Below are 22,054 nucleotides of genomic sequence, written 5' to 3'. Positions count from 1 at the left end.
TGACAAACAATAGCTGTAACTTTGATTATAATTTGAATTTTTGTTCTGAAAAGCAAGTACAATTTTCCGTTCTTCTCCTGAAAGTATGTGAAAATTAAAAGTAAAAGACTTATAAACAGAATGAATTGTCTGCCATGTGCAATGTTACTGTTGACAAAATATTAGACTCCAGTCTAAAATCCAGTCGCTGACAAAGCAATACATAGGACACTACATACTTACTGTATTCGCAAGTTGAATGCGATGCATTTGGGCGAAATTTTGGTAATTTCACAAATGTGACAAAAGTTAATGGAAAATGCATCAAAATGTCACAGCTAATTGAGCTTGAAGGTAGTTGTCAGACATTGATTCAGGGTGCATCTTTCAAGATTATTATTACAACCCCACCCCAAAGCAAACCCTAATCCCAACCTCCAATGGATCCCCTAAGTTCAAGGCATTGAACAACTACTTCCTACTGGGCCCACTGTTCTCCATGTGTGCTATACAAGTTCTAGCGGGACTCACTGTTCCATCAAACTTTGCATACTCATTGAATGGGTTGTTGGTTTGGTGTGGAAACTTCTCCAACTGCACAGCTAAAGCCGATATGCCATTCGCTTTTTGAACTTTGACTTCTCTTTTCTCAAAAAGGGTCCCTTCTACATCTGAAATTGAAATGGGAAGAAAAAGTACAAAACATGAGGAGAGGCTTGATACATTAACCCTTTGAGTGCTGTAATTTTTCCCACCAAAATTTTAGTGCAACAATTTAATAATTTTTATGAATTTTTCTTTAAATTTTTGATAATTTTGGACCAAATGGATATCACATTTCTTTGGCTAAACTTTTTAATCAAAATTTTGGCAAAAATCTGAAAAAAATTGACAGGGGTATATTTTATAAAGGCGACAAAAGTTGACTTTGGCACTCAAAGGGTTAATTATTGGTAGAACTGAGAAACATGTTGACAACAGACTAATATGATGTCTGTATCATATTTAAGTGTTACTGGTGACCTTCTCATTGTCATAAAGAATTACGGTAACCACAAATTTACAAAACCATGGCCTTCTTGTTGTTTATGGTATCAATGCCTTGAAATTGAAAGATTTAAACTTTTGCTCAGACTTTCCATAAGGAAATTTATGCAATGAAGAATAAAAAAAATCAGGGGTCAAATACAATATTTGGTACTTCAGAAACAAAACGCCCACTGTATGTACCGACACTTCAAATTAAAAATGGCTGCCATGTGTTATCTATATGGGGACAAATAAAAATTTTGATTTTTTACAAAAATAAGCTAATGAAAATATTTATTTACTCAATGGGCTTCAAAATTAGTCTCTGTTTGACCAAAACAGTATTGTAAAAGTTTAAGAGTCCGAATATCTGTCCCCGAGGTAAATTCCACCTGTATTTTAGTACAGTAATAGCAGAAAGTAAGTTTTACAGAAGTTGAAAACCAACACCACACACACACCATAGACCAATGAATCCATGGACATTCATTACACAGTTAGCCTAGGAGCATTTTTCCTATACTCATCATTTGAAAACTGTTGTTTATTAAAAATGTGTGCAAAACAGTGGCAACATGTGTCAGGAGACCGAAATTTCTGAGAAATCTGTCTTTTTTGGAACATGTACGACAATTTTTAGACATAGCTTTATATCGCTTCAAGTGGTAAGTGGCACTACATGTTGTGGGGGCAAGTCTTCAAGAGAAAATGGCACTCTTTCAAAGAGTAGTCTACCGTATGTACAACATGAACATATTCAACCACCATAGATGTTTGTTTAATAAACAATTAAAATACATACTGAAATGCACAAAATACGGAGATTTCAGAGTCCCACTGACCAAATCACCGGGACTGCAAAGCCCCACTGACGAAACACTGGGATTGCACAGTCCTGCTCTTCATGGAAGTGTATCATTTGGTCAAATAAATATTCTTCCCATAATTCCTTTTAAATGGGCCGGTTTCATGTTTAAAGAGAGTGGCAGCTAATCCCTTCCATGCTGAAGTCATACGCGATAAATATAAATCAAACCAACATTACTGTGAAGATTAGAAACAAATGACAACATGAGAAGTTGCTTGATCTGCCGTCCTTTACGGTGGAATTAACGTTTCAACATTATCTTGGTTCTAAATTCGCCTTCTTTCCGCACCTTGTGCTTGAAGTGTGGCCCGGTGATATTAATTCTCACATGCTATATTTATTGATAATTATTGATATAGCATGCAAATCTGATGTTAATTATGCATTATCAGTGTGCATATTCATGTAGCTAGGATTGTGCACTCTGTATGTTTTGCCTATTTTGTGATGTGGCATCTATTTCCAACTCACAATCAGTACAACCATTGAGCGTCACTTGCTTTAACCTGTTCACCCCTAATTCCCTGTAAACAGGTCCACAATCACCATTGACAACAATGGGATTTGGCCAAACCATGGTGGTGAAAGGGTTAAAAGTACAGGAATGAACCGATGATGATCACACAGGAATAAATGCGACAACAATCAGTTGGACCACGTGTCTCTTGAAAAATTTATGAGACGTGCTTTTAATTCAAAAAGTTTAGATTGGAAAAAAAAATATTATGCTCCAAAAAACCTTACTTTATCAGATTTTTGTTACAAATGCTGATAATAAGACTGTCACTGTTCTTTTTTCCCCAAAATATTGCGCTAACCTTCTATAAAACAATGTATTGTTCAATATCAGATGTGAAATAATATTTCAAATGCATTATCTGATAGTTGAAAGATAAAGATGGGGTTTTGTGTTTTGTACCACAAAGCCAGGCACCTTCCAGATTATTTTGGGTTCCATATCACTAAACCTGTGTAAACTGACCTTTGACCCGCTGACATGTGCTCAGACAATGCTGATAATATTGGGTTAAAAATTTTTATGGTACGACTAACCAGAGTGAGCGCTTATAGCAGCATTTCCACCAATCTGATGGTTGTGTGCACTGCTGTAAATTCTCAGTCGACAAAAAGAAATGTTATGGTAATAATGATAATGAAAACTGTCCCACATACAGTACAGGCGGACAGAAAATTACAACGTCTACAATGGACTGCTGATTAATTGTACGCTCTAGTGAGCTATTTGATTTGGGGACAATTTTATCGTACATCAATTTCATTTCTTCGTTTGATATTAACAAGCCAACCAAACAGAATTAGTCTGTAAGTGGATGCAGCACTCAATGGCCCACAATAACATCGTGTAATCCCATGATGGTGTCCTGCCAGTGTATGTGATCAGAAAATGGTTTTTTTTTTCCGACATAAACTGCTTTTCCCCTCATCTGCCACCAGTGCGCATATCGTCTCGCATGAGGGGAGGGCGATTTTTCAAAGTCTGTTGCGTTCATTTACAGAATACGGTGGAAGCTATGCACCTGAAAAATTTTCACAGTATACATCTTGCCGGTCTTTCGCTGGCCCAACTGAAATACTACAAATAAGAATGTGGAAAATTCTACACGTTTCTGAAAAATTATGAATATTCAAAGTTTCTACTTATACCTAGATTATAAATGAAATCTCAATGGATTAAGAGAGCTTACATGGTTTTCTCTGGTACATTGTTAATATTACAAAGAATTGATAGAGGAACCAAATAAGCTTTTTCTCCCAGTTTACTAAATTTTCTGCACCAATTGAATCGTGAGAAAATTCATTGCGTTTTTCTTTGTTACTGGAGCTTTAGCTTTCCCTATTACAAAATGATGTCTTTGGGGATTTGCATTATTTCGTGTTTGAAATTCCTCTCAAAAGAAAGCAATATATTTACTTATTGATAAAAAGCAAACGATATATTTGATCTCAGCTTGGTACGACACGTATCAATGTTGTCCCAGTCCAGACAAGTGACAGATCCATTCTTTTAGCCTTCATGTATCAATGCATGTGTAATGCATTTCCCTGAAAGAGGGGAGTTGCCGCTAATTAGCCGGGATGCCTTGGTGCCAGCTAAGGATGAAGCGAAAAAATTGATGCGAGACAAACTGAAACTGACGTGTGTAATGACGATGATGCAAATTGATGAGACCAATTCCATCGTTAATGTGAGGCAAAGCAGTGGAGGTTAACATTGTCTCAAACTGCACCCAATGACTTCATTTATATTGCCTGTCTGTATTTATATTGGCGAAGAAAAAAAATATTCAAAAATTTACCACCATAACTTAGAGAAAACTGTTACCGGAACTGCATTGCTGAATTTCAACCTTCTACCCAAACTACTGTACATGCAAATACATTACCAATGCACTTTTCAGATCAACTTTCTTTTTACTATAGGAAGCACAATATCAGAATACACTGTTTTCAACCCCTATGTTATTTCTTTGATATTTACTTTGATCAAGAGAAAGTAATCAATTCTCAAAGACTGAAGCATTAGCATATCCATCACTGCACTAACACGAGATCGCAACTGACCACAGAATATGTTACCACCATTTGCTAGGACTGAATTTTATTCATCCACTTCCATCTGCAGCAAGTCTTTCATAACATACGTACACTCTCTCTCTCCTCTCAGTCTTTGCTCTTGAATATGCCTTTGCTGTTTCACATCTTCCCAAGTACTGTCCCACTGTTCCAGTTTTCAAACTTTACATTTTTATTCCTCAGGTCTATATTTCTGTTGTCCTGATTCCCAAAGACATCACACTAAAGACTTCAAAAAATCCCAAAGAATGCCAAATATTATACTTTACACCAACAGAGGTCAAAGGTTACATCCTGTGGCCTCTGACTTCCACTGACTGACTTGTCAGTATCTTTGAAGAGAGGAATCATTCAAGAAGTTTTATTGATTGTTGTAGCTCTTTAATTGCAAATTTACAATCTATTTTCCCATGTTCCCTCGTATATTTACATTTACGACGTTTGTAAGCCTAGGTGGTTTTTATTTATTGGTGGTTTTGGCTAGGATTCCACAAAGACTCAGCATCAAATCTGGTGACATATGTGCTCTTGGTATTGTATATCATTTGGTTTCCATGAAAACTTCTATAACTCTCAGGGTAAGTCCCTGTAATTGTCATTACTGCGCTCAAAGACACCGACAGAAAAAATTGTATCAACTGAACAAAGTTCCCAGATGTGGATCGCTGTCATGGAATGCTGTACACAGCCATTTACTAGTAGTTCTGGTGTTTCAATGGGCAGACCAAATTAAGCATAAAAATTAGGGGGGTAACAGTTCACACAAAAGGTGGTCAGTTCTCTGGCTGCTCACACACACACAGACATATATAAACAGACACACACACACATGCTAATATAATTCTTGGACAACAAGCTGAATATACCACATCCTTAGTGTGTATACATGTATATAAATAAAATATATTCTACAAAAGTATAATGTCAATACATGTATATAAATAAAATATATTCTACGAAAGTGTAATCTCAATACCGTACATCTTTAATGATGAAACACTGAGGCGCATACCTGTATATGGTACTGCTCTGTCCTTCCACTGGATGTGCTTGGTCCGTGGCTGATTTTTCCTCTGTTGTTTCAACTTTTCCAGTCTGGCTGCTGTATTGATCTCATGCGGATACCAATATCAAAACTGCTCTCAATATCGTACGACTCCGCATAATTGTCTTTGTCGTGATAGCCTGTAACGGGAATTCAAGTCAACCTTTATGTATTGGTTGAATTTCTGTTCTCTCAGTGTACACTGCTCAGTCTTCTTTACAGCTTTGAAAAACAAAGGGTGGCTACTCTACATAATGATGTTTAACTTGCATATTCTTTCGTTATAGAAATTGATTCTTTTGTATTGTTATTAACCTATGAATAGAAAACTGTTAAAAACAGAGGGGTGGCACAACCCTCCAAATCCCCTCATTGAAAACCTTGTTACTTGATATTTATGAAAGGGTTTAATCAATATAGACAGGTTTCATTTTTTGCTCGTGGGCCATCTCTGTTAAGCACATCTGACTGATATGTATTTCAATAATTTGGAGATTTCAGTAGGAACAAAAAACCGAGCAATATTTTCTACTTAAAGGACCAGTAAGGCTAACTTTTGTTGATTTTTTCATCATTTTTATTTTGCATGTCAATCACAAGATCTTATTCTACTCTCAAAAGAATGTTGAAACGCCCACTATTAAGCTTGCCAACATAGTGTCCATACATGTAAAATGCACTCCTATTGTTTACGTTTGAATTCTTGTCCGGACCAGAATTCACTTTTCAACAATAACAATGCACTTTAGACATGTACAGGCCGAGTTGACAATCCGAAAATACTGTGTATCTCAACATGCTTTGGGGAGTAGAAGAAGGGATTAGGGTTGACATTAAAAACAAAATTAGTGAAGAAATCATCAAAAGTTAGCATTATTGGCCCTTTACATATTCAAGTGCCACTTTCTCTATCTTCTAAAATGCTCTACGGTCTTCTGTTTCCTCGCAAGCCATTCTAACATAAGTTACAAAGGATGGCCACAAACCGAATGACTGAATTGCAAACAATGCATTATAATTACTAAAATTAGAAGTAAACAACCCAAACAAAACGAGCAAGCAAGCAGACAAAAAAAGGCACCGTCACAAAGTACAGTTTGAATCTTGTTGACATTTTAAACAGCTCATTTCTTTACACCAGGATCACATACACTATCCTACAGATTGCAATTTTTTTTTCCAACTGTTCCATAGTATCCCTGCATGTGGCAAACATTCAATACAGTTTTGATTTTGCCCTGTTGTGAATTAAATGGAAAAAGGTAATTTTATTATCCTTCAAGCCATGGGGTTCAATAATGAAATAGCATTTTTTCTCATTCTGCTGTGATGAAAATTTATCCAAGCATTATAGTCATCATCTCCTTTTTATATCCTCACTAGTGTCACTCACTTCTGAAATTTTCCATTCAAGATAATGGGGTCATATTGAGAAGCATGTATGCTATGTAAGCAGCCATTTATGACAGAGCTCTGTACAAGTGGATGGCACTTTTCAATAAAAATCGGATAAATTGGAGGTGAAGTCAGGATAATGACCCTTACATATATCAACAGCTCTCTCTTGTCTAGATGAGCTTTTTTCTGGTCATAATTTACGATTTATTGTCCAATTCTTATCAAGGCATGAATTTGGTACCTACAAGCTGAGGGTACCATTTCTATCAAATAGAAGGTTTTCTACAAAAAGGTGTTATTTTGTAAGTGTATCATCTTTATAATGTCTATGAATTTGGCTAGGGCAGATATTGGTGAACAGCGAAAGTATCCAAAAATTGTATACACTAGTATTTGTTTTGAAAAAATTATACAACAATTCTAATTAGAGGTGGTAAAATGCCTTGATATCTTTTAAAACAAAAGATTGTGACACTGAAACACTGGGCGTCAACTACAGATATAATGCACAGCCTGAGTGTTAACAAGTATCAAAGTTTTTCACTGCATAGATTCTTCAATCATACTGCCTCTCGCAATTTCTTATGACAAACTTTGTTGATGAAAGAAAGCACTCGTAAATAAAACGACAACTTCCTTATTGACTGGCGGAACTCCACACTAGCATTTCATTATTCTCATAATATGTTAGGAAATTTCAACAGTGACTTGTAAATACATGAATTCATATGTCTCTTACCGTACTCGTCGAGAATTGCTTTATTGACCTCTGAACTATGACCTTTGTCTTTGACTTTTTCTCTCGCCCTGTAGTCGTTATCTTCATTAACGATTACCATTTCGCTCATTCCAGTGTCGTCGCTCGTTAAGTACGCGTGCCTGATATGGGCGATGATGAACGATGGATCGTCTAAAAGAGCCATCCTGATAAATTAGCAAACAATTGATGAAACTTTGGATTGTGCGTCAGATCGTGGTCGCTCTGAGCTGCGGCTCACCGACTCGTCCATATATCGTGACGCAAAAATGGGATGGTCGGGAGCTGTGGGTTCGGTCAGCGCGTGTTTATCGCTCTCTGTTCAGCTCCACCTGTTCTTTATCTCTTCGTGGCATTCTAACCGCATGTAAAACACCAAAACGCTTCGGAAAATGTCGCTGCGGATGCAGTAGAGAATCATGTTCCGTGATGTTCCGCCATGTTGAATTTCCTTCAAAACACGAACCCCCTAACTTGGTTAAATTTCTCAGTATGACTACTGTAAAATATGTAAACACTAGATCTGAGTAGCGGAGGATAACTGAGAGAGGCAAAGGTTATTGATTGGCCGCTGAATAAACACCTTCAGTTTTATTCGCTGGAATAAAATATTTGAAATTGTATTTTTTTTTCTGGATAAAATGAAGTACTGAACAAATTGCCAACTTTACCAATAATGACAAGTAGCGATTACGTTTGGGTCTTGAGACGATTTTACGTTCGACATCAAACATAAAGTGAAATGGTCCATAAATTCCATCGCAATAAATTATTCCGCGGGTTTTGAATTGTGCGCCAGTATCTATACGACTGAAATCAGCTGCACGTTAAATGGCATAGGGAAATTGCAGTGGTGGATCAGAATAATCGACAATCCCCTCTAATCATCATAAATTGTGTTGCCATCAAGTAGGACGAACCGAGGGAGGGACAGTAAAGTTGTTGTTACAAGGGTCTTGGGTATTACACATGAACTCCACAAATCAAACAAGCTTGATATAGCAGAACGCAAATGTCTGGGCTTCTTGTCACGTTTTGCACCTGTATATCATATAATTATTTTCATACAATTTCTCATCTCGTGTGACAGGTTGCAGGTAATAACTCTATGCTCTCGGAATGAATTCTTAATTTGGTAAATGTAAAATAAATGAAACTATCAAAATGGGTAAAAAGCTTAATGTAGATGTGAAAACAAACAAAACAATGTCGATAAGAACTCCTTATTTATATGCTATAATTATTTAAATCAAAACCAAGCCCATTTTTTATAATTCTCAAAATAACATTAAAATGGATATGTTCCGCAGCAATGGGAATTCCCTTTTCGCTAAGACCATCTGTAAATTAACACGATTGTTGAAGGAGTGAAGCGTTGGCAAAACGTAAAAATTAGCCAACTGAGAATAATTTCGTGTCTAAAAAAATTAGATAAATTTTCTTCAGGTCGATTTGCACGACTCTGAGCAATTTTCACACACTTTTACGATTTAACTTTAGCACATTATGTATTGTATACCCTGAAAGAGCGTTGGTGAACGGGGTAAAGTTCGCAGATCGGGCGTATCCCCGCTGCGTCCCCGCAAGGTAGAAGAGCGACACGATTTTCTAGGACCGTCTCTCTCTGCAGCCGGCTTGTAACATGAAAAATTCATCATGCATAGCTTCCCTTAGAGACCTGGCTTTATCCAAACGAAACAACGTGGAAAACTAAATTTAGTCAATCTAGACGCAATAATTTAGGAGCTAACTCGTATTTTATGCATCATCTACATGAACACTATCAACATCATAAAAGGTCTTTTAATGAGTTGCTATAGAAACTGTCAATCAAGTATAAGGGCGGAGCTTAGTGGCTTGCAAGTTGACACGTTTGTTGAGTTGAGTGGCATTACAGAGACGTCAAGCTGGGATCTTACCCACCCTCCGTCAAACAGAGAATACAAATACTTCATTTTTACCAACTTTACTACACAGTATACGTCTATAAAAGGCCCTGACGGCCATCGAGCGGTGGATTTGAAGTGACTTCGGCGCGCCAGTGGAGTAATATACAAGCGATCAGGGGAGAAGGGTAAAAAAGAGCGTGACATTCTGTATGTTTTTTGGATGGAGGACTCAGTAATTCAAATCAGTAGGCACATGCAACAATCGCTAGCTCCAGCGACGATGGCTCAAGTTGGTCCAAGCGTAGTTCACTCAGGCATAATGTCTTCGCACATGCAACCGACATCAGCCGACCAGCATCTGCCAGCCGAACAAGAGACCAGGAAGCAAGAGATCGGCGACATCCTCCAGCAGATTATGACTATCACTGACCAGAGCTTGGATGAAGCACAGGCAAGGTACGAGTAAGTGTGAAATTTGAACAAAATCCCTGGAAATTCCTGTACTTTGTCGATCCCCGTTTTCCTGCATGCAAAAGGTCGCGGTCGATCGCCGCAGTTACCGTGCCCCTGACACGATATTTCTGTTTCCATTCACAGGAAACATGCCCTGAACTGTCATCGAATGAAGCCTGCGTTATTTAACGTGCTATGCGAGATTAAAGAGAAAACAGGTCAGTACAAATTTCTGCGTACGGTGTCGGGGAGCGAGTTGTGTATGTGTGTGTGTATATGCTTCACGTTGTTTATAAGGCAGCCGCCATGTTGGTTCGATCAGGATTCGAACATTTCCCTCCAAAATATTGCGGCCAGTGTTTCCCACGATAGCGTAGTCAATCACCGACATATTTACTAAATATTATTCAAAGCACTCTATCGGGTGAAATATAGCCATGAATAATGACATAGCAGGCCATGAACGGAGCACGGCGGCGAGGAACGTCGCTATAATTTTTTGTCTCGAGTGATCACTGTGCACTGCACTGTGCATGCAGCAGTTGACACTCGGTGTAACAAACCGTACGATGTCACATCAATGTTTGCGTCGCATTCTGTGCATCAGTTTTTGACGCCATGAAAATGCCTATTGCTGACACACTTGTTAAATTTGGATTATTAGCGCCCGTGTTCAGTTTGTAGCTTATACAAGCCGCCAGACAAGCGGGCATTTCAGGACACCGCGGACCAGACACACCGTTGAGTGTTTGTTGTGTAGCGGTTACTCACTCCGTACCGTACGTCGGGTGGACAGCGATATCGCTTCCGAACTTTGCGTCGAGATTCACACACTCAGCGCGTTGTGAAGTTTCTCGTCGGGTTGATTGCATTGCAAAAAAAACATAGAACTTACCCTGCAACTTGAAATCCAGTCATGAAATCCAGGCAACAAGTTTGAACCAATGCAATTTCCCGTGTAATAAATTCAGGAAGTAGCCAGTGCAGTGCTGTCTAGCCAGGAGCTCGGGACATAGGGACTGGAATTCATGGATCGCAACATCAACGCCACAAGTTGGCTGCAGTGACCGAGCACCACAACACAGCATAGCTATACTTTCTGCATTCATAACGGCGCCACATAGACTACCGCTGACCAGCAAATGCAAGACAAACGTGCAGATGGCGGGTTGTTGGCTTCGCTGTTATTATCCGCACACTGATGTTATTACTTTTTCTGGCGGCCTCTTCGAAGTCTCGATTTCCAGAAAAAAAGGGTTACACTTATGCGTGTCAAGGCGCTTGGCAAACCGCTTCAAAAACCCGCAGTATGACAAGGAACATCTCTAAGTTGATGCTTTACACAAATAGTTACAACCCAAATTGTGTTGCCAAGTTGTCAAAATCGCTTCAGTTGCCACTAGTTCAGTTCAATTTTGGTCAAAAATGTTGTGTTATTCAGTTGTGAAAGTTTAGTCCTGCGAGTCTTAGAAAAACCGGTACGCATCCCTTGGGCTCATTCGAGACCTAAACTTTTTTGTCATTTTTTAAACGTTGGCCATCCTATCAATCAATCAATGTCTGCTGCGCAACAAAAACATTCCAACGCTTTCGGGTCAGTTAGGGAATTGATTTATCTTTGGTGAAGACGGCGTAATAACGTAAATACTCAACTTGAAGTCGACGATGAATACTAAATTTGTCGTCAGTGTGGACTCATTTGGTTCTGAGAGAGGACTGATTTGGATCTTGTGCATCTCTCAACTTTTATTTCTTGTGTCTGCTCTGGTGCTTAGGGCAAGTGCTTTTCGGGTCAGTGCAAGACCAGGTCACATTGTACAAGCAGAGTGAATTGTTTGTTCAGTGCATCTAAAGTTTTTCTGAATTTTGACATAAAATTTTGCAGTAACGTACACAACCGACCCAGACGTTTGACGATTCGGCTGGCCACAGAGGGCCTCAATCTGATGAAAATCGTACGCTGACTCGGGAAAGTTCATTTAGCTGATAGCCATGGTTGTGCATTCGTTCACATTACAAACAAATTCAAATTTGAATTAGCTAGGCATTTAGTTTCCTATCTGTACCTTTTCCGATGCAAATTTTCCCAAGTAGATGGGCTTGAATCTGGGATTGGGAAGAGTTTCACCAAGGCCATTATGTTGGGCTCGCTAAGTCTTGACTTCTTCACTGAACCGACGGAACATTCAAACATGGTATATTGGGAGTAGTATTTTGACTGACAATTTATTGCCATGAACTTGATAGATGAGAAGTAATTAATTGTGGGTTCCCCCTGTTTAAAAATATCTGTCCCTTCAGCAAAGGTAGCAGAGGGCATCCGCTCATTTGATCGTTGTACAGACAACTCTCTTCTCTCTCCAGAGAAATTTAAGGCTAAGAAAATTGCAAATGTTATACCTTTTTCAGCTGACTGAAAGATTGTAACCTTCTTGGCAGTGGCCTTGCATGGCCAACACTTTGTCTGACTTGCAACTGTTTTCTTTTTGTTAGGTCGAAATGGCAAACGTTTACCGATGTTGTGTTCTCGAAGGTCTTGAATTGCAAATATGACAGGTCTTTTACACAAATACGAACACAAACAGACAGACTTACGAAGTCATGGCTGAGTCAGTTAGAAAGCAAATCCAGCCAGCGCATAGAAAGTTGAAACTTTGTACCTTCCTGGTCGTTCAGCATTGAAAATCGCACGAGTGGGGACATAAAACTTGCATTGATAGCAAATTTCACCATACATGTAAAGAAAGCTTTTTTCAGCTTCTTCTGTAAGACCTGTGGCTAAATCTGTCTTTTCTGACATTTTATTTGAAATTTTCCATTGGTAATAAATTTTTATCATTGCTTATGAAACCTTTGCAATTGTTAGCTGTGCTCCCCGAGAAAAGCAGTCCCCAACAGATGTCAACATAAAATATACATTCACCACTGATATTTTCTTTTTGCTGCATTTAGCAGCGAGAAAAAAATAAGTGTAGGTGACCTGGTTGCCATTTGGAGCCAATAGTGTATTTTTGAAAATCTGTGTGTGGAAACATACTACCCGTTTATCTACAGCAGCATAGTAAAACTGTCTTAACTTACTGTGTGATGCTAATTCAATGTGGCAATGTAGGCCATAAGGGCTAAAGACCACTTTTGTCCATTCTCTCCTTCAGCACAAACAGATATAATTCTATTTTTGATAAGTTGTGTTGTTATTTTAAAATACATCTTCTAGTTTGTTGTGACAAGAATAATTGTACGAAAAGAGTTCTGAAAACAGAATCAGCAAGTGTGGTCTCCGTATGTTGAAGGACAGGAGACTTGTTTTGAGCGAGCTCAGTGTATGTATGCGTGTTACAGGGGGAAAACTGTGAACCCTATCAGCTGATCGCCGACTATCACTGTTGGCCCCTACAAAGCATATGACAAAAAAACAAAATGATATGCTGAAGCTCTTTTATTTGGTGGTAGTTGGAGAGGGAGTCATTCTTTATCAGGGCATCAGATCACTGCAGTCGGAATACTGCCGCAGACAGGGTATCTATTGTTCTAGATCGATTGTGATTCTCTGGGAAATGTACTCAGTTGGTCGTAGCGGTTTGTACATGGTCACCATATCGTTCCTGTCTCAGTTTGTTGAAAGCGTCTGGGGAAATCATGAGAAGTTGGATATTGATTGCACGATTCGATTTTTTTTTTTTGCGTCTTCGTGTTCTCTTATTTGGGGAGCATTACTTCGTTATCTGTAGCTCTGTCATGCATGTTTTCTGTGTAGATTTAGTTTTTTTTTTCATTATGTGCAGAGGCTGTGTGTAGGTTATTTAGCTTACGAAGACACATTTTACCCTGGTGACACCATATGTTGATTTTCATTGTTCGAAGCTCAAACCTCTATACCAAAACTGTAATAATGCCTGCATATATCTTGTTCTTTGCAGCCAATATTTTCAAGAAGTGCTTGCTAACAGGTCAATTCCCTTGAATTCATTCGTATTTATAAAATATCTCAGCAGTTTGTTTTTTCTAAGATGATTGACAATTTTCATCGAGCGTTCATGGCTGTGTACTGTAAAATTAATTGCCCTTGACGAAGGACTGTCCTTCCAGAATATGTTAACCTTGACAATGTTAGCCTTGTTGTGTGCCGGTGGACTGTTTTTTCCATAACACATCGTCGAGGTATAAAATTTGTGCTCATAGAATTACCCATCAACAGCATCATCTCTGCAAGTTTTGTTAAAATGATGTGAATATGGGTAGGAAGACATCATACAGCAGCAGTTGCATTTTATCGGCTGCTGAAGTCTGATGTGTCAAAAGCTATTCAGAGATTATGTGTTGAATTCTGCATAAGATGTAAAACAAAGGACATTTTTAGCCCAACTGAAACCATGCGTCACTGGGCCACATACAGTAAAAATGTCACATCTTTAGATGAGGGAAAATTAATTAACAGGGATAAGGTCCATGTTTGTTTTAGAAATGAATTAATAATTTCCTCCTTGTCCTTAATAGTCTTTGTGTTATGTTTCCCAGTAAATATGATGTATACAGAAATATTCAGACGAGCTGCAGGAAAGGCTATGAATATCGAATCGTATACAGTGTTTCCGTTGTTTAGAACCGACCTGAGAGTTGCGGAAAGGAAGGTAGAATTTCAGAAGTGGTGGGCGAATTTATACTTCTGAATTTAGGAAAATGAACAAGTTTGATATGTAGAATTTAGGAAAATGAACAAGTTTGATATGTAGAATTTAAGTGCAGATTTGAAAACTGAAAAAAAGGAACCAGTTCCTTGAATATGGAACATCTCAAATGCTGAAAAGGCCATTATTAGGTCAATATGAACGGTCGTCTGTCACTGCCCTGCATGTTCACCGAGCAGAAATAGCAAACAGACATGTCGTGTGCACTCGTTCAGTGATCGCATGAGAAGTGTACACTGCAGCATTGTGTGGACTGATTTGTGGGCTCTCTGTGAGTCGGTCGTACATCACTTTTTACATCGCTCTGTACACAGTTCATCAAATATAACAGTAACAAAAGTTGAAAATTGTCAAACTCCCAAAGTTGTAAAAATTTCATGTCCCTCCACTTAGTTTAATGTTGAGGATTTTATTGCATGGTAAGTGACTCATGTCGAATGTCAGAACAAGATGGCCGTGTTGTTTTTCTGATCTTTTGAAAATTGCCTGAGGGTGATAGGCATTTTGATGGTCGTACATAAACTACAATTGTCTTCTCTAGTATCTCCCAACAGGCCAACCAAAAAGAACTATTTCATAATGGAGATTGGTTTTGCAGGAAGGGCTTCCAGTTTTTATCTGCCCGGAATGAGTTCAGTGTTATTGCACCAATCAGTTTTTCAGATTAGAGGGAAAAAGCATGATACCTACGTTCGTTTTATTGCAAAATGGTCGCAAAGTGGGAATTATACAATAAACTTGTCAAAACAGTCAGCTGTGAAGTGTAAATGGAAGACCTGTATTAAATTTTTTAAAAGCCCGAAAAAGTGCCCTACTAAAATGTGTAGACTATTATATTATCAACATGACCTGACTGATGTTGACATTAGCTTCGAGATTTGCTGTGAATATGATCTTCAGGCAACTATCATCTTTCAAAATGCTTGGTTTTCATATGAAAATGTCAATGTTTATTTTTTGCGTCAAGTGAATAACAATTTATAAAATCATAAGAAGAAAACTGACAACAAACATGAATATTTGTTTCTGTAATTTGGCGGGAAAAATTACCTGGATGTTATATGCATGGTGAATACAAAAAGCCCAGATTTTGCTGGGCTATTCACAAGTAATTGCTAATACGTTTTATGGCCATGGCATTTACTTTTAAAGGCTCTACCTTATAGCTTTATCAACAATGGTTCTCTTTATAGGAAGAGCATTAGGTGGTCTGGGCAATAATGACCCTGGGTCTAAGTGATAATGACCTGATGTAAGTTACAATAACCTGGTCTAAGCGATAATGACCTTATGTAAGCAATAATAACCTGGTCATAGCCATAATGACCTCTCCTCCTTGATTTAACAGGAACATGGGTTTCTTTGAATTATTTGATGATCTGACAGTAGAAGGTGTAAAACCTGTGGCTAAATCTGTGTTTTCTGATATTTTGTTTTGGTGGAAGGTGTGAAGCGATGCTTTATTGAGGTGATATTTTGTTATTAGCATGTTGAAAATTGTCAATTCAAGCCATGCATATTTTTCTTTTACAATTTTATAAAAAGTTCAAAAAAATCTAGCAACAACTCTGATCTAAATGAAATATTTATTTGGCTTCTGAAGAAATGTTGCAATAAAATTTCAAATGTATATAAGTTAGTAAGATGGGGAATTAAAAAGTATGGATTAACAGATGGATTATAAATATGTGAATTTTGAGGTAAATCTGACTGTCAGGGATATACTGAGAAGCTGAAAATACACAGGCAGACAAGCATTCAAAACCGAGTCCATACGCACACATCATGCTGAATGTGTGAGGAAGACATTAGCTCTGAATCTTCGCATTAAGCATTGAAGAAGACAATGTGTTAAGGATGTTTCCGCTTCAAATTTATTTTCCGGTGCACAAAGTGATAAATGGCAATAGCTTGTTTTGTTCTATATTTATTTTCATTATATAGATAGAGTCGGGCAATCTTGACATTTATGCGATCATAAAACTAGGGGGAATGTGTAACCGTGATGAATGGCTCCGTTGAATACAAAGTAAATATCTGTCTTACATTATGCTGGCACTCTGTTTTCTCCAAATCAGTTTATATACAATTAAACCTTTTAATTCCATTTTACCGTGTCTAAAGGCCTGTTTAAATTTTTCGCGATTACATTAGAATTCCTTTTTCTTTAGAGGATATTTGCCATTGTGTCATGTCCCCGCTTTTTTTGCTGTGTCTATTCAGCGATATGTGCAGACGCTGTTTTGTTTCCAGCTCTTGCTTGGGGCTGTGTTCTGTAGATACACCACAGAAAGATGACAGACGTGTATGTACAGAACTCAATTTCTTCTAGTTTTAAATGAACTGCCCAAAGGGCTGGCTTTTCAATGTATGTGTCAATATAACATTAAGCTGAATGGAATTGCCTGTGCGCGCAGGCCTTGCCTTCCTGTCCTCGGGTGGTTTGGAAAAAAGTGTTTTAATGCAGTAACTTTAACATGATGTTATGACTTGGTTACATTATATAAAATGTGGATCCAGGCAGCAAGCCCGCATTAGGTCTCTCCGAGGAGCGTGCTATGATTGGGGCTGTCGTTTTAATACCAGGTAGCGATGTTTAGCTGCGTGAACACGGTGTCAGAACACGGATTGTTTTACGGTCAGCGGGGGCTCCCCTGCCGTTTGAAAAGCCAAAGGGGGGTTCTGTCATATTAATTAGTGGGAAAGCGATTCGCAACGACGTACATCAGGTTTAATCTGTCAGGTTTGGTTTTCTGGCCAGTCCAGGGAACGGAGACCTGTCATGGCCGACTTGCAGTCTGCCAGTAAATGAAGCCAAGCAGGGGAAGCCCTGGCTGGCTCTCCCCAAGCAGAATAAACACACTGTAAATTGAATTTCGAATTTCACTCTTTAGCTCAGATAATAGGACGCTGATAACTTGATCTTTATTTTGTTTTAACAGCTGATTAGGCCAAAGCCCACTGCCTGACATTCTGCCCATCAAGAACACTAGAAGCCTTATATGAAAAGACTGAAATTCCATGAAAGCCATTGTCACTGTCAGCCTCAAAATATTAAAAAAATCCAAAAATCAAATGGTAATGTTCATACGATGGCAGGTCAGGGAGAACGTAATTCAATTTTTTCATACCAGCCGTCATTTTTTTTGCAAAATGATAAATTACAAGCCTCGATTGTCATATTTACCAATTTTGATAATTGGAAGAATGTAATTGGTCAGTGTAATCGACACTATCTTTTTTCTCCAGCGAACATAGGTCAACCCGAGTTCCGCAAACAATGAACATGAGAAATATGTAATTTTAAACCATAATTTATTTGTTTGTTTTAGTTTTTAATTCATACAGTGCGTTGCAAGCATGGCCGAGTTAAGCTTGCTGTGACTTTTCCCCAGAGGGAAGTTTGGTCTTTCGATGAAATTTTCACACTTCAAAAATTTTGATTGACAGAAAGTTTATCAAAAACATCCGATAATACATCACGGGAGAAAAGGGCATTATCAGATGCTTCCTGAAGCAGATCAATTTTGTTTCAAATCTTTCGGCAAAAAAAAAAAAATTTTCCAGCCTTTACGAAGAGCAATTTATAGAAATCAGTTTCTGTGTTGTAGAAGTGCTTGGAAATGTGCAGCGTCTCATCGTGTTTGGTATGTTAGCTTTTGTAAGTTCAAGACATGTAAGTTCAGCCCAGCAGATCACAAACAGAGAGGTTGCAGGTGATTTGCATGACCGTGTGACTCAATGTCTCTGTATCTATGTGTCTGCACATGTCTGTGTATTCTGCTGTCGCAAAAGTTGCCCCCCTCTCTCACTTGTATGTTAGCAGCACGATCAGAAATTTTTGCACAACTTGAGAAATTCTTTTCAAAACATCCTGCCAACAAAAACAGGGCATTGAGACAGAGACTTACAAAAAAAGTGTGTTTGTAGACAGTTTACAGAGCAACGCACTATCAAATAGAGCTTTGTCCCCGTATTACTTTGCCTCCGACCCTTGCCCTTGCATTAAAGAAAGACCCACTTTTCTACTGCTATTACCAATTTCTCATAAATGTGAATTTCTTTCATTTAATAATGGTGTCACTTCCTATTAATGGCTTTCCAAATGCCAAGCACAGCTTCTCTTTTCCTGGTTCAGTGTTGTTAGAAGTCTTACGATACCAAAGGGATGCCAGGCAAGAGATCTCGGCTCGGAGTGGAGTCTGGCCTATTCCAATGCTTAATGCTTTTTTGTGTTTAGCCAATACGGTGCATTAAGACTAATGGTTTGCTATTAGAGCTTTTATCCTGTTCTTCCAACCCCAGGAGATGTAGCCAGCCTTTTGTAATGTAGCAATTTTGCCTGACCCCAATAATGTTGTGTAGATTCACAACAAAGACAGGCTGGGCATCTCCAATATTCGCTGTGATCATGGCGCACAATGCTGAGAAAACGAAAACGGAATTGAATTTATAAGATTAGATTTCAGTCTTTGTGAGTGGTTATTTTAGCAAAACAGTCGGCCCCGGCTGCAGTAATCCATTTTGCAAGCAAATCATGAGAAAATTTGATTTAGCCAATGGGGATCGGTCTTCTGCTGGAAAACGTGGCTCGGGTAAAATGTCTTGTGAGGCAACACTGATGGATTCAGCGTGACAGAGGGCATGCCACCGAAGCTTTCCACGGCTTGTAGAGCTTTCGTTGGCGTTACGGCACTACATTAACACAAAAATAGTGTTTCAGAATTTGCCAGTAAATTGTTCTAACCCATTAGCAAGTCGCTCTAAGCCAGGAATCATTTTGATTGCCTGAAACTAGATAAAAGTGACAAGACACAATTTCGAAGAAACCAATGTTTTGAAAATCAAGATAAACAAGTCTTGAAGCTCCTCTGGGGGACCATCAACTCTTTTTTTATATGTCGAAAATTTTGTGTTCAGAACAGAGGACCGGACCTTTAATCTCTTATAAGCTTTGTGCTGATTACAAACTTAAATTGCGTCTGTTCCGAAATGTGTCCCCACTATTTTGAGAGGGGAATTTTTAGATTACTCTATGTCGAGAGAAGATTACACTGTGTCGGGCAAGCCCTTAAGGTTATCATCGGGGACTGGTGGCTGCCATTTTGTTGTGTGGCAATTTATTATCACGATTTTGAGAGATTTATTTGTCTATTTTTATTTTCCCGATCCATACATATTTGTCATCCTTTATGGTTTCAAGCATTTTGATGGCATTGGTGCTGTCAAATATAATTAAGCTAGAGCTAATTCTTTAAAGAAAAAAAAGGTAACTTCTTGAAGAGGAGCAATAACTATGAAACAAGAAATATCAGTTAGTAGGAATATTGAACAATAATTCAAATAATGTCAATATGTACACTTGTGTGTGTGTGTGTGTGTGCGTGTGTATACATACATACATACATACATACATATATATATATATATATATATATATATATATATATATATATATTATATATATATATTATATATATATATATATATATATATATATATATATATATATATATATATATATATATTCATACACAGACACACACATACTTAAGGAGACGGATAAGACATACTCATCACTATGTTATTTGGCTTTGTAGTTCCTTGGAAGACACCTGTGATTTTGGTGTATATTATATCTAAATCTATGTCAATGTTGGGTGTTTGTGTGTGCCTGTGCAAATATTGACATTTTGCAGGTATTATCAACAGATGCAAACTTTGCACACATTATCTCTGATGTTAAGGGTGAAGTTTGAATATTTTGAGAGTGAAGGTGCGAAGGTCATGGCCAGGCAAAAAGAAAAAAAAAAAAATCGCTTCAATCTTGAGTTTCTGTTTTCTGTTGTTTATGGTTATCGCAGTAATATCAGTGAGAAGGAGAAGTAAAGTCAGGCATGAACAGTAGCAAATTTGGTCCGGCTATGATATAGGGGAAGCCCTTCAGTTGTGACTTGTTGTACTGAAAGGGGGAAAAGTACACACTAACCGCTGCACTTATCAAAACTAACAGCCCATTGTACAAGAGTTGGGGGCAGGTTTCTTTTTAGGTTGTTTTACATTCAAAAATAGTCATCCGAGAACAAAACTTAACAGATGTTGTCCTCATATTTAGCGGAGCTGAAGTCATGAATATGTATTCAGGGCCACAACAACGTCTACTATTCAGACCCGATGAGGTGATTCGGTTTTGCATCACCGATAAAATAAAACAAAAACCGGATCGAAAAAAAAAATTTGTGAAATAGGGATAAAGCCTGTTGACAAAATTTATAAGCTTCAATCCCAGAGTTTCCGTTGGAAGAGGGGTGGCGATATGTTTAATCAGCGTAATAGAAGACAGCGTTGCACGCACATGTGTGACTGATCCTTTGTGTTGTCGACATGGGTTGCCGGTCTCTTTACCAACACGTTTTGCACATTTGAAGTATGTTTTTTGTTTGTTCGCATTTATTACTGTTGAAAAAAAAAAACTGGTCTAGCTTCCCATTCAGCCTGGAAAGCGGTGAGAAAGTTTGTCGCTTTGTTGCTGAAGGTTTTCATGTGTGGTTTTTATTGCGTCAGCAAGCCTTTATTTGTGTGTGTATGTGTGCGTGTGTATATCCATTAGTCGAATAATTGACACTGTTTTTGTGGCGTTTTATGGACAGAAACCACCATATGTTAGAACTGACTACCCTCAATCATTGCAGTGCAGTGATCTCGGAGATAAACCATTTTAAACATTATCGTCCCATTTTTTCCTTCAGTATCACACACATGGATGTACGCACTCACTGAAAAAAAAAGTCATTAAACTCACTTTTCTAGTCTTGAGCGACAGTGGTACAGGCTGGCAGCAGCATGCTGTACATGTGTATATTTGAGGGAGCGTTCACTCTGATCAAATGAAAAGACTGCTCCAGAAATTAATTTTTGTCAATACCAACTGTTCTTGTGAAGTGTGGCAGCTTCTGCAGTGCTCATCTGTCACGAGCAATGATTCACCGTCATTCAAATTTTGTACAGGTATTTTGGTAAATTGCATCATTATTTACATATTTTGACATGTAGCATACAGTGATAGATGCCCTCGCTATAAGTACACTTCTGTAATATAGTAGACACACAGAAGGTCTGTTTTGCAGAAGAATAAGCTCCCGTACGCTTTCTCCAACAAACCCCTCACTCCAAAATGTTGCTAGCAGAACTGATAAACCCAGCTGATCTGTTCAATTGCTAGAGAAACACAGGGTTGTGAAAGCCTGGGATGGGGAATTACGCACCCGTGTGTGTTGTGTAGATTGTCAGAAACTAATATGGTTACAGCCATGTACAGTGCTGAACAAATGTTTCTGAAAAGAAGTGTGTACT

The 22,054-nt window shown here is 38.2% G+C and overlaps 3 protein-coding genes across 8 annotated transcripts in view; 1 reads left to right on the top strand and 2 right to left on the bottom strand.

Annotated features, from left to right (window-relative positions):
• The window catches only part of LOC139114087 (target of rapamycin complex 2 subunit MAPKAP1-like), a 45,229-nt gene extending 44,582 nt beyond the window's left edge, over positions 1 to 647 (bottom strand). Inside the window, exon 1 of the mRNA XM_070675603.1 lies at positions 511 to 647. The gene's annotated coding sequence lies outside the window, so the exon portion shown is untranslated. The remainder of the gene's footprint in view (positions 1 to 510) is intronic.
• Positions 451 to 7,837, bottom strand: LOC139114989 (target of rapamycin complex 2 subunit MAPKAP1-like). Its single transcript, XM_070676898.1, has 3 exons — positions 7,654 to 7,837; positions 5,597 to 5,656; positions 451 to 650 (listed from the first exon to the last, which is right to left on the bottom strand). The coding sequence occupies exons 1-3, from the start codon at positions 7,835 to 7,837 to the stop codon at positions 451 to 453; spliced, it is 444 nt and encodes a 147-aa protein (XP_070532999.1).
• Positions 7,838 to 9,550: 1,713 nt separating this feature from the next.
• LOC139114082 (pre-B-cell leukemia transcription factor 1-like) overlaps positions 9,551 to 22,054 on the top strand; it is a 94,691-nt gene continuing 82,187 nt past the window's right edge. For 3 of the 6 annotated variants that reach the window (XM_070675596.1, XM_070675595.1, XM_070675591.1), the window contains exons 1-2: positions 9,551 to 10,016; positions 10,158 to 10,231. In XM_070675596.1, coding sequence (XP_070531697.1) covers positions 9,781 to 10,016; positions 10,158 to 10,231 — 310 coding nt within the window. In that variant the 5' untranslated portion in view covers positions 9,551 to 9,780. Of the gene's footprint in view, positions 10,023 to 10,157; positions 10,232 to 22,054 lie in introns of all 6 variants that reach the window. The other 3 variants (XM_070675592.1, XM_070675590.1, XM_070675594.1) reach the window with 2 other exon arrangements.

Source organism: Ptychodera flava, chromosome 16 (genome assembly GCF_041260155.1).
Source record: "Ptychodera flava strain L36383 chromosome 16, AS_Pfla_20210202, whole genome shotgun sequence".
Lineage (NCBI taxonomy): Eukaryota > Metazoa > Hemichordata > Enteropneusta > Ptychoderidae > Ptychodera > Ptychodera flava.
The sequence above is the reverse complement of the archived record's forward strand: the minus strand, read 5'-3'. Positions and strand labels throughout refer to the sequence as shown.

Excerpts from the sequence above, each read along its gene's own strand:
- LOC139114989 (XM_070676898.1), bottom strand. The coding sequence starts at position 7,837 with ATGGCTCTTTTAGACGATCCATCGTTCATCATCGCCCATATCAGGCAC. Across the intron at positions 5,657-7,653 it reads AGCAATTCTCGACGAGTACG|GCTATCACGACAAAGACAAT; the intron begins GTAAGAGACATA and ends TTCCCGTTACAG. Across the intron at positions 651-5,596 it reads TGAGAGCAGTTTTGATATTG|ATGTAGAAGGGACCCTTTTT; the intron begins GTATCCGCATGA and ends TTTCAATTTCAG.